Here is a 12,771-nt window from a genome sequence, read left to right as displayed (position 1 = left end):
TTTTGCCAGTGTTTTGCACATTTATTTCTGTATTACGGTTATGCGAAATACTTTTGTACTAATTAAAAACCAAGCTTTCATTTTACCATTAATTCTGAAATTCTTTATATATAGTATTAGTTGAAATTAGAAATGAATGTCTCTCCTTACATTTTTATTTATTTATTTTTTTTTTATCAAATAAACAAATGGCAAATAAAATGTTTTATTTTCCCCTTACGTTAGCTTCATCAGTGTTTTATGCTATTTAAAGCCACGTGGCTTTTTTTTTTTTTTTTTTTTTTTACAGAAATGTTATATTTTATATATGCCTATTATATTTTGATCAGGTTATATCATACTTCTCCAAATTTCGAAACAAACCAATAATTTAACTGGATTAGACCAACGCCTCATACTGACTAATGAATGGCGTACTGTTTCTAACATGACCTTGTTTAACCCCGCCTGACTGCGTTGAGTTGACCCCGCCTCCTTTATCCAATCAGATGCAAGAGATCTGTCACGCCTACCTGCGGGTTGTTATTAACCCCTCCCTAGGTGGATAAATATAGTTGGTGAAGCTGATGCAATATTTCTAAAATCCTTGATAAAGTTGTCTTCATTATATAATTTCTTCTTACGACTTAGATCATACTAAAAAAATTTATACAATCAGTAGACATATAAAAATAACACCAATGACCTATCAAACGTTTTTAGGTTTAAGACGATCCAGACTAAGACTTTTAAAGACAATAAAAATATTTCAAAGCCATTGGTGCAAATATTATACTGATGCAAATATCACCAAGAAATTGATCTGAATGAGCCCCAAGGAACAGTAAAAGGACATTGCACGATCTTTACCCCATTCAAAATCCCTATAACATTGCCGCCATCGCCCCAGGCGTCCAATCCGGAACGCAGAGATCAGACAGTCTGGGGCAGTTGATTCTAGTCGGACTAGTTTTCCATTCATCTCTCTGCAACAATGGCAGCGCTTAGGATGGTGAGTTCAAAGAGCATTTCACTTATCTCTCGCAACACATCGCCTAATCCTTCTATTAATAATTAATGGATCTGTCTAAACGCACTCGTCTCATCTAGAGTATATTTCACAGAGCGACAATCAGGGACTTTAAACTGCGGATCCTTGACGTGTTACGTGGTATCAATCATTCAACGGAGCAAGCTTCCTGAGGATGCACATTCTTCACGTGTTTCTCTGGATTAAACATCAGCGATTTATTTGTTAAATCTCAGTCTGAATTGCTGATTGCAATAAAAATGGCCTGTAAACTGTGTGAATGAAACGCTTGTGCTGTGAATGAGAGAAGTCATTGCGCTTTCTGCATAGTTACCCATGAACGTAGACGCGTTTTATTTGCCAAAAATATGCATAAAGTTTGACAAGCAAGGTCACCCTCCAGCTCTGTCATGTTTTACAGGACATTAATTATTTTTATTGTTTTATATTATTAATCATGCAAACAAATACTTAATAAATCGATTACAAATGCAGCTGATTTAACAAACACCGAAAACAACAGAGCGCGGGTGTCGCGAGACGCGTTTTGAAGTTGACGTTGACGTTCTTTTTAACCCTTAAACGCACACCTCGGCTCTTTAGTGACCCAGGACCTCATTCCACCTCCTGTACCTCATAATTTTGTTATTTTTTGAGTTGTGCCCACACCTCTTTAGTGTTCCTCAACCTCTCTCTTATCATTTGTGTAACACAAAATTGCAACAAAAGAAAAAAAATATCCATGTGGATAGCACTTTTTCGTTTTTTTTGCACTTCCATAAATTATATTTTGATGATTATTTCATATCTATATAAGTTTACTATAACAGGATATCTATTTCTGTATTACAAGAGAAATAAGTACTATATTCATACAAATAAATACTATATCATGTTGATTTTTTGTGCAACAATGAATTAACTACAATGGTGATTTATCAGTATTCCATATGCATAAACATGCATATTATACATGTTATTTCTTACTCAAGAAGACACTGTTGCTTCGGTGATTGACTTGATTTACATTTGACATTGCTATTTGATGAAGAAACATCATGGAAGTAAACTATAGCAAGTTCAACACATGAACATTATGATGCGACTATTGTCATTTGTGTGTACTACTGAAATTATGTTGTGCATCTATTTAGACTTGATAAGTGCCTGTGAAAATACTTGTGTAACTTATGTGTAGTCTATGTCTGTTTAATGTGTTATGTGTAGCTCAATATTTTTTTGACAGACAGTTGCGTCTTAGGAAATTTCAGTGTGAAAGTAATTAATCCTGTTCTAGATTTGTCCTGATTTGTTGCATTATCTCTTTGATACATGAAAAATTAAACATCAAAGTATATTTTATTTTATTATTATCTAATTGTCTTGAAAATAATTAGAAAATTTGACACTATCTGGGCTGATCTACTATTTGTAGATCCATTTGTGATAGATATAAGTGCCGGGTCTCTAAAAACCCGAATATGTAAGAGTGTTTGGTGAAATTCCCATGCAGGGTTAACCTGATGCAGTGTCAGAGCCCTTCTTCCAAGGGGAAACTACAAGGTTAGAATAAAATAGCATAACACAGCGGTTCCATAGACATTCTATGGGTGGTGCACTGGCAAGGAGACAAGAGGCCATTCTTTTAGAATTGATGTCTATGGAAGAGATGCTTTTTTTACACTGAATATACTGCTTTTGTGGGGAAACGGCTCATCACTTAATGAATTGACCACCTGTCCATTAATCTTCAAGATGTTTTACACGAAACAATCCTTTTGGGATGAACTATGTGTGGAGGTCACGGTAGGTATCAGTTTACGGCTCTCCACAATTTTCTTCCGTTATGCTCTCAGTTTTTAATTTCAATTTAAAAAGTATTTATTGGCCTGATTGTGTTTACGTACAATATTGCCAAAGCATTAATACACAAAACAGATAATGACAAGAAATAAATAATAATAATAATAATAACAGTAACAATAAAAATAGAATTAAAATAATTATAAATGTATTTTACAGAAAATTCTAAACAAGTCTATAAAATATAGAACAAAACAATTCTATAAAATAGTTTTTTATAAAATAGAATTAAAATCTCTCCTATGGTATTTTACGAGGTTGTTATCTCGGTATAGATGATCTCTAATGGTGTCTAAAAGAACCTGTGCAATGGTCAAAGATGTTCATCTAGCCAAAGTAGTGTTTGTTTACGTAGCAAAACATTTGAAAAACAGCACAGAGGGAGGCAAAAACGTGTTCGGTGTGAACAACTACTTATGGGTTCGTTAATGGAAAATGCTACTGGTGTTTGTTGATTCACTCATTGTTTATAGCTATTAAAAGCACCGTCAGTGTATGACTCAGTTGTCCCCTTGTGCCCAAACAAACAAAATGTAGTTATTTACAGCTGGTACATACTCAGAGCTGGAATGGGCCATGCTTCAAAACCTTAACATCTCGTGAGGGCCAAACAACAGCTGTCAAAAACAACATACTGTCTCACGTGGGCAATGATGAAAGGAAACTGTAGAAGTCATGCACTATTTATATTATGTACTGTATTTGTCATATCTGTCAACTAGTACATGCTTCTTTCATATGATTTGTTTTTTCTTTTAAGACACTGTATGGACGCTTTCTTCAGCCTCTCCCTCTGTCCTTTGGGTCATTACGGTTTGCCAGTTCCTCCTTCAAGGTATTCAGCAAACTTGTAGAGCTAGTTCTTTACACCATTCCTTTTTTCCATGTCACCACAATTCAACCTGTGCCTCAGATAGGTCTTGTGACTGTGTGCGTGTGGCCCAGCTCGTGTAATTTTTTCACTTTTGCCTCAGAAATGGTACTGCCATGTTTTATGGGGCAATGGAATGCTGTTTGAGCAAATCTTTTTCAGACCTATAAAGTTTTATAACTTATCCTGAGTTGGATTTCCTTGTGAAGTTCATTGTGAGTTCTGACTTCTCTTTCTTTGTTTGTACCTTTGCTCTCTTGCTTGCCTTCTTTCTTCCAACAACCCCATCTCCCTGCTACTCATCGCAATTTAATTTAATTCAGTTTTATAAAGAGCTTGACTGGCATGATGAATCCAGATTAATTTTTCAAATGCATGTGCAATCAATGATAATGAATAAAAACCTCTCCACATACCCGCTGTACTCCCCGTCCCTCTCTCTTTCCGTTCTCTCTTCCCCTGTTATTTGTGTCAGGCTGCAGATCTTACCATAGAGAGGAACTCTGTACCGAAGCCAAAGCCAGATCCTTCTACCCTTGTGTTTGGCAAGCAGTTTTCGGATCACATGCTGACCATCTATTGGTCTGCGACTGGAGGATGGGAGGCACCTCAGATTAAGCCTTTCCAGAATCTGTCTCTTCACCCTGCTTCCTCAGCCCTGCATTACTCCATAGAGGTGAGGGAGCATGCTATCCACATGGATGCAACATCTTTGTCTCATTTAGCCAAAAGCAGATGGACTTTATTCTCCTTTTATGGCAATTCAATGAACAAGTATTTAAAAAATGAGGAAATATGTTGAAGTTGAGCTATTTTGACGTTCTGCACTGAAGCATAAAAAAATAAAAACGGCAATGAGTAGCAGTGTTTCCCCTATATGCATACAGCAGCAGTGCATCGTTGCTGCTAAATTTATCAGCGCTGCTGCTGAAATTTAAAATGGTTGTTTCATTCATGAACAAATCAGTCTTTTCGAACTAATCTTTTAAGTGAACGAATCGTTCATGTTTACCTCCATACACTGACTCATATTTCTTGTTTACTGACATCTCTCCCCTTCAAAGCCAATGAGCTCTAGTTTGAAGCATGAAACTGCTTTGTTGGCTTTTCATGCCTGTAAAGACATGACTATAGCGTGAGCCAATAGCATTCCAGTGCGGGCTGTGATGGAGCATATAATTTGTTTGACCCACATAAATGAATACGCCCCTGAATGTGGGAAGATTAGGATCTGTTGACCGACTGAAGGAGAGGAGGAGGAATGTTGTTTGGTTACTTTGGAAATCTTGTTCAATAAGGAGAAAATGATAGCTATCAGTAGATTTGTATTTACGCAGATTTTTATAAAATATCATTAGAATTGTTTCGGTTGTGAACGACTCTGTGCTTTATCCATTTGTTGCCACCTATTGGTTAAGGTGTGATTTACAAAAATGAATTATGTAATTAATTAAAACAAATGCTAATTATGTAATATTTACGTTTCTGATCATTGTTGAGATATAATCATTTAAATGGCTGTCATAAAAACTGTATATTTAAGTTTATATTCTGCAAAAATGTGTAATGCATTTATAATTTTAGCAATATTATGATATAGAGAAGTTTTTTACATTTTTCTAGCTAACTAATGAGCTAAGGACATTATTGGCTAAATCTTCCCGAGGTAACGTTAGGTTACAAGTTATACTGATGTCTTCCTGCGGTTGAAACAGCTAAAGCTGGCTCTACACTAGCAGACTCAAAACATTTGCTGAGATCTCGCTCTCTTCAGTCAGAGGTATGACACACATGCCGATTAAAAATGGTGGAGGGGTGACACACATAACGACTCACTGCAACTATCTCTCTCTGATCCCTGTCACGTGGAGCTCGCCAAATTAGCAACATGAGTAAAATTGCAATTGCAATAGTGATTTGGGGTGTTTTCGACCTGTAGCTTGCTTTATTGTTCCAAAACACAGCCTAAAATAATTACAATGTTGCATTTTCTTCATGATTTGATTGGCTTTCGCAAGGTTATATTTTGAAATGCATTAAAACTGTAAAATGTCAGTCAAGGTTATTTTTATCCTTCATTAGTTGCTTTTTATCTGTCATTAGTTGCTTTTGCATTATTTTTGCAGAATGACAGAATCAGCGTTTATGATGATATGCAGCTGAGTGTGAGTTCCGATCAACTTGTCATCTTGTCAGTTCATCTTAGTGACAGAATGATTTTTTCAAACAAAACATTTGTTTTTTCAGTGCTTCAGCCATTAACTTAGCAAGGAGTCCCGATTGATTAACACCTCCCGTCCAAGTGATTAACACCTCCCGCTAAGAGGTGCTAATGGCCGCTCTGTCTCTCCCTGACCAGTGATTATGTTAATGAAGCTAACACCTGAAAATCATTGAAAAAATCAACTAGTGTAGAGCGAGCTTTAGGCGCATACACGTGAGACGATACGTGAATGTAAGTTGTACTGTATCAGATGTACATTCATGTTTTGTTTCGTGTTATAATAACTTGTATTAAAGTGAAGAAAATTATCGGTTCACTAGTGCTCCATGCTGCTCTTTTTATTAGAAAATAAGGTTGGACACACAGTTGACATTCTCATTGAGTGGCAAAGAGACTTGCTGAGTTTAGAGTCAGCACACAAGTATGGGTTATCTTTTGAACAATAGGTGGTGCTGTCTCCAGACTGCTCAATTATAATCAGGACAAGATGTCGATATGCACACCAATTTTCTTTGAAATCCGACAATATACAGTACTGTGCAAAAGTCTTAGGCACATAAGATGTTTCACAAAAACATTTGTCTTAAGATGGTTATTTCTATCTGCTACTTTTGTGTGTCATTAGGAAATATACATTTTATACTCCCAAACGTTCCTTTTGCGAATAGAATAGAAGAACAGGGAGCCCTGCAACAGGTGGCATTGCCCTCACAGAGCCCCCCACTGAACATCGTGTCAGTCTGGGATTACATGAAGAGACAGAAGTAATTGAGACAGCCTAAATAAATAAAAGAACTGTGGTGAATTCACCAAGAAGCTTGGAACATCCTATCTACCAACAACCAAGAAAAATTGTGTCCAGGAGTACCTAGGAGAATTGGTGCTGTTTTGCAGGCAAAGGTGTTCACAACAAATTTTGATTTAGCTCTTCTTCTGTTTACTGGACATTAATTGATTAATGAAAACTATTTATGTCATTATTTTTTTTAAGAAATCCTCACTTTGAAAGTTTTTCACAAGTGCCTAAAACTTTTGCACAGTACTGTATTTCAAAAATATATAATTTTTTATTAAATGTCAATATGGTGGAGAGGCAGTATGGCCGATATGGGAAAAACTGGTATCATTGAAATCCATATGACCTAAGGAATCCACAGACACCAACCCCAATTCTTGACCCATGAGTGGCGCTGTCATGAAACTCTGCATGTGACCTCAGACCATGATCCTCATGAGGCATGCCAAGTTTTGTTTCGATAGGACATAGCGTTGCCAAAATACAGCCTCAAATCCTTTTTCACAGCCATCTAGTTAATTATGTGTTTGCATAACTTTTCAACAAAGTCAAATATAAAAATTCTGTATTCATTCTGTGCAGCTCAGTCTGGAGATTATTTTGAGCCATTTTGTGTGCAAATCAGGCAAGGTTTGAAGGAGCAGAAGTGAAAAAACGATGAATGACATAATCCAAGATGGCAGCCACTGTAATGGGCGGAGTTTGGGTCCATCAGGAGGAGGGTAATCAGACAAAACAAGAATTGTTCAAAAGATACAAAAGAAAAGTGCATTTTTGACATGGTGGTGGCGCTATAGAGTACGTCCTAGAGACCCCAAATTTGGTATGGGGCTAGTCATGACCACCCCTGTCAGTGTGCCAGATTTCATCATTTCCCTGAGTACGGTTCATAGGGCTGCCGCAGATTCCCAGCCAGAATAATAATAATACTAACATATACAATAGGTGCCATAGCACCTTCGGTGCTTGGCCCCTAATAACATTCACAACATCGACAAAACAATAATATTAATAATATTTACATGAATATTTAAATCTGGTGCATATCGTGGGTAGTTTAAGACTAGATTTAGATTTTAAAAATGTACTGTAAAGGAATGCCATTTTTTTTTATTATTGTTTGTTTGGAAATTATTACAATATGACAAAATTATTACATTTTAATTCAAATGTTTTTGGTGAGTTCATAATGTAATACATTTCTCAATGTAAAAACTGTTATTACATTATGAGCTCAAGATTTTATTACGTTTTGAGAATTATTACATTATGAACATTTTATTACATCAATAATGTAATGCATATTACATTATGTGCAGTTATTACATTAGGAGTTGCTACAGGATTATATACACAATCACACATTTTCACAAGATAAACTCCATGAATCGCTTTCTAAAACACTTTTTTACAATTGTTTTTGCTAACGCGGTACACCTGTTATTTTGGCAAGCTTCACATGACAGGGAATCAGGGAGAGAGATAATTGCTGTGAGTTGGTATGTGTGTCATACCTCCGCTGGAAGAGAGTGAGATCGCAGCAAAACAATCGGCAGGTGTGATGCCTTCAGCCAAAATCTAGTTGTTTTGACTGCTAGTGTGGTGCTGGTTTTACTAGACCGATACATTGCCCAGACCAATATCTGTCCATTTTGCCACCATCAGATGATAAATATGTTGGCTTGGCTGATTAACAGAAGTGTTAACTTTCCATTTTGACAGTTCCAAAATCTGCCAGTAGATCTGTCAGTGGATAGATAACAGAAATGGTTTACAAGTTTTTTTCTTTCAAGTTTAAGTTTCAGCAATTTTTGTTTCGAAAATTTCAAAAAGTGTTTGTTTCACTTTGGAAATTGGGTAGATTACATCTGATTTGCTGTTGTTAATTTTGTATTTTGTGCAGTACTGTGCAAAAGTCTTTGGCACATTAGATGTTTCACAAAAGCATTTGTCTTAAGATGGTTATTTTATATCTTCTGCTTTAGTGTATCAATAGGATACATTTTAGATTTCCAAACATTCCTTTTGCAAATAGAATAGAAGTAGAAAAAGGAGTCCTGCAACAGATGGTATGGCCCTCATAGAGCCCGGATCTCAACATCAAAGAGTCAGTCTGGGATTACATGAAGAGACAGAAGCAATTGAGACAGACCAAATACATAGAACTGTGGCAAGTTCTTCAAGAGTCTTGGAACAATCTATCTGCCAACAACCTTAAAGTGTACTAGGGAGAACTGGTTCAGTTTTAAAAACGCCCTATTATGCTTTTTGGGAAGTTTTATGTTTTTATGTAAAAGGTCTGCAAAGTTACAAAGCACAAAGTCCATGCCAAAGGGAGTTACTCTCTCCCACAGAAAACACTGCTCCTGAACTGCCTGAAACGCCTGGTTTGCAGTCCAGCCATTACTTCCGTGACTTAGCTATGTCACTATGTAACACATTTGCATAAGGGCTACTTCGGTAATGGTAAGGGACGTTAAGCGGTTGACCAATCACAACAGATTGGGCCAGCTGGCCAATCAGAGCAGACTGGGCTTTTCGGAAAGTGGGGCTTTAAAGAGACAGGAGCTAAAGAGGGTGAAAAGAGGTGCTGCAGCAATGTACAGTATGAGAAAAATAATGTGTAATATTAATATTCTAGTAGACCCCAAAATTAAATTATGAACCTGTAAATGAGCATAATATGGGCTCTTTAAAGCCATAGGGTGGTCACACCAAATGTAGATTTGTTTTGTTTTTGTTTTGTTTGTTTTTTGTTTACTGCACTTTGTTAATTGATAGATAAAAATTATTCATGGCATTATTTTTGGAAAATATTCTCACATCCTCAACATTTTTCACAACTGCCTAAAGTTTATGCACAGTACTGTATATTGGCATTAATATCGGCCATCCAGCTATCGACCATTGGAAAAACCCATACCTGTCGACCACTACTTATTACGATCGGTTGTCGTTAGTGATAGCCCAATAGACTGATTCTAAAGCCTCAGACTACTGCTTTCATGTGCACACGGACTGTGATTTAGTTAGTGTACAACTGCTGCACAAAGACAACATTTTGATGCAACAGGTGTAGCCTGGAATGGAATGCAATAATTGGCACTTTTCATGATTAGTTTATTGATAAATGTATGAATAATTGTGCAGCCTTGTAATGAAGTATTTATTTTATAGCTCAGGGGTTTTGATAGTTCAGTTTTTTGTTTTTTTTTGTTTTTTTACATTAGTAGCCTGCTGTTGTTGTTCTCCTGGTAGTTCTGTGCCCTGGATGCTCTTAACAGTTATTTGACCTTGGCTCAGTATCTGTTTATTTATAAGCCCTGTTGGAACTGTAGTGCTTAGTGATGATGTAAAGATAAATATCCAAAATGTTGGTATTCTTGGCAGTTTTTTGTTTTTTTTGTCTGATCTTGTCTCTTCTGTTTTATTTCAGCTCTTCGAGGGCATGAAGGCATTCCGGGGAGTAGATAATCACATCCGTCTCTTCAGGCCCATGTTGAATATGGAGCGCATGTACCGCAGTTCTGAAAGGAGCTGTCTGCCTGTTAGTCTTAATTTTACCCCGTTGAGTGCTTAAAGACCTACTTAAGCTTATTGACCGATGCTCTGTGAGATTATCACATTTCCACAAAGTCAATCTCTGGGCTGTATCTTCTCCCATCTCCTTTAGTGTATTCTCTTCCTTTCTCTGTCTTAGTTGTTTGAAAAGGGTGAGCTGCTGAAATGTATTAAGAAGCTGGTTGAGATTGACCAAGAATGGGTTCCTTACTCCACAGATGCCAGTCTATATATCAGACCCACATTTATAGGAATTGAGGTAATATCATGCATCTGAAACCTTTCTTCAAAAGCGGAGCATCTGCTGGTTTTGGTTTTACATTTCTATATGATGTGCACATGCTTTCTTGACACTCTTGTCATTTCAGCCTTCTCTAGGTGTGTCTCGAGCAGGCCAAGCTTTGCTGTTTGTCATTGTTGGACCTGTTGGACCTTATTTTGCCACTGGAGGATTTAGTCCAGTGTCCTTGCTGGCAGATCCTAGTTTTGTCAGGGCCTGGAGGGGAGGTGTTGGAGAATACAAGATGGGAGGGTGAGTCATTCATTTGGGAATTTGACTACACTGGTCATGCATTTTTCGTGCTGTAGATTCAAAAGAACCAAATCATAAGAGTCATCCATTTGGGAATCATCTTCACTGCTCGTGCGTGTTTCGTGCTGTGGATTCCAAACCCTAATATTTCATCATAACACAAAATGTCCTGATGCAGGATAGTGGTTAAAGTGCTGTAAAGTTTGTTTGTTTGTTTGTTTGTTTTAAGAGATCATTAATGGCAGAATAGCAATTTTGATGGAGCTTGTTAGTTTGCACATACATTCATTGCCATTTGAATGACTCAAGACAAACATTAGTGTCTTTTATTGGCACCATTGTTATGCCAATTCTTAGGAGTAGCCTACACACATTATGTCAGAGAAATTCAGTTGCTTGCTAAGGCACCAATATACTAGTCATATGCAACTTGGATTTGTAGAGATTTGTTTTAAATCCTCAGCAGGCTGACCCTTCACACTAATGTGGCACTGGCTTCTGTTTATGTGCTGTCGCTGCCGTTTTGTGGCTCATAATCTTACTTTCCCATTATTCCCTTAGGTCCATTTTAGCAAAGCTTGTCCTGATAATGCCTTGACAGCTGGTGTGTTATATTCAGTGTTGGGTGTAATGCATTACTAATTAATTACTGTAATTTTTCATTGGAAAAAATTAAAATTACTCTCAGTTTTTTTAGTAATTTAATTACAGTTACTTCTGATGTAATTGTGTTAAATACTGTATAGACTATAGAACAATTCTGTATAAAACAAGAGTGAATTTAAAATCGAAATTTAACATCTAATGTTAAAATTTGTTTTCTGATTTAATGCAGCCCCCTTAAATTATTTGGCCAATTCATGAATTATATATTTGATTTTATATGATTTATTTGAAAGAATTAAAAGAACAATTTCATGTCTGTCTTTGTATCTTTTTCATCTGGTCGAGGTTGATAAGGTTTTTAGAAAGTAATTAGTAATAAGTAAAGCAGTTACTTTTCAGACAGAGTAATTAGTACAGTAATCTAATTACACTGTAGAAGATGTAATTAGTAGGTAATAATTCATTACTTTTTTTAGAGTAACTTACTCAACACTGGTTATATTATGAATTCACAATTGTTTTGCACTGTTTGTTAGAAACCTGTGCGAACAGCAAATCATTGTTTTGTGGCTTGAATGTACCTCTGTAATAATTGCTTTATTTTTCTAGGAATTATGGACCAACAATCGCTGTTCAGAGTGAGGCGGCGAAGAAGGGCTGTCAGCAGGTTCTCTGGCTGTATGGAGAGAATGAGGAGATCACTGAGGTTGGAACCATGAATCTCTTCATCTACTGGACCACAGAGAAAGGAGGTGAGGAGTGTGGGAACAGAAGAGTAGCTGGTAGAAACTGTAAATTATAGAACGCTGCAATACTAGCTTTTGCTGAACTGAGATGTGTGTTTTTTGGAGCGAAAGTGTGTTTTTAGCCCCTAAAGTTTGCCTGTTTAACTGCTCTTGTAGGCACATATAATGGAAAAGTGGTGGCTTTTGTTTCATTGGATACATTCTTAGGGCTCGGGGTAGCATACTACGGAGCCCCTAAAGGGCCAAGGTGGTGGGAAAAATAGTAGCGTGGGAAAAAATAAGCAAATGCTTTTGCGTTATCTCACAAAGCTTTGCGTTCCCCCGAGAAACGATGCATTCTCTTGCAAATGATGTTGCTTTCTCTCGCAAAACTTGTGCTCTCTTATACAGGGTTGGGGAGCAATGGAATACATGTAACGGGATTACGTATCTAAAATACAAAATATAATTAACTGTATTCCACTACAGTTACAATTTAAATAATTGGTAATTAGAATACAGTTACATTCAGAAAGTATTTTGATTACTGAAGAGATTACTTTGCATTTTATTGTCATTTTTCA

At 36.6% G+C, this 12,771-nt stretch overlaps 1 protein-coding gene across 1 annotated transcript in view; it reads left to right on the top strand.

Annotated features, from left to right (window-relative positions):
• Positions 1-819: 819 nt before the first annotated feature.
• bcat2 (branched chain amino-acid transaminase 2, mitochondrial) overlaps positions 820-12,771 on the top strand; it is a 22,979-nt gene continuing 11,027 nt past the window's right edge. The window contains exons 1-7 of the mRNA XM_051716967.1: positions 820-991; positions 3,633-3,707; positions 4,219-4,419; positions 10,200-10,310; positions 10,464-10,583; positions 10,693-10,856; positions 12,072-12,214. Coding sequence (XP_051572927.1) covers positions 974-991; positions 3,633-3,707; positions 4,219-4,419; positions 10,200-10,310; positions 10,464-10,583; positions 10,693-10,856; positions 12,072-12,214 — 832 coding nt within the window. The 5' untranslated portion in view covers positions 820-973. The remainder of the gene's footprint in view (positions 992-3,632; positions 3,708-4,218; positions 4,420-10,199; positions 10,311-10,463; positions 10,584-10,692; positions 10,857-12,071; positions 12,215-12,771) is intronic.

The sequence above is a fragment of the Myxocyprinus asiaticus genome, chromosome 14, assembly GCF_019703515.2.
Source record: "Myxocyprinus asiaticus isolate MX2 ecotype Aquarium Trade chromosome 14, UBuf_Myxa_2, whole genome shotgun sequence".
NCBI classification, from domain to species: Eukaryota; Metazoa; Chordata; class Actinopteri; order Cypriniformes; family Catostomidae; genus Myxocyprinus; species Myxocyprinus asiaticus.
Note: the sequence above shows the minus strand (reverse complement) of the source record. Positions and strands in the feature narration are given on the sequence as shown.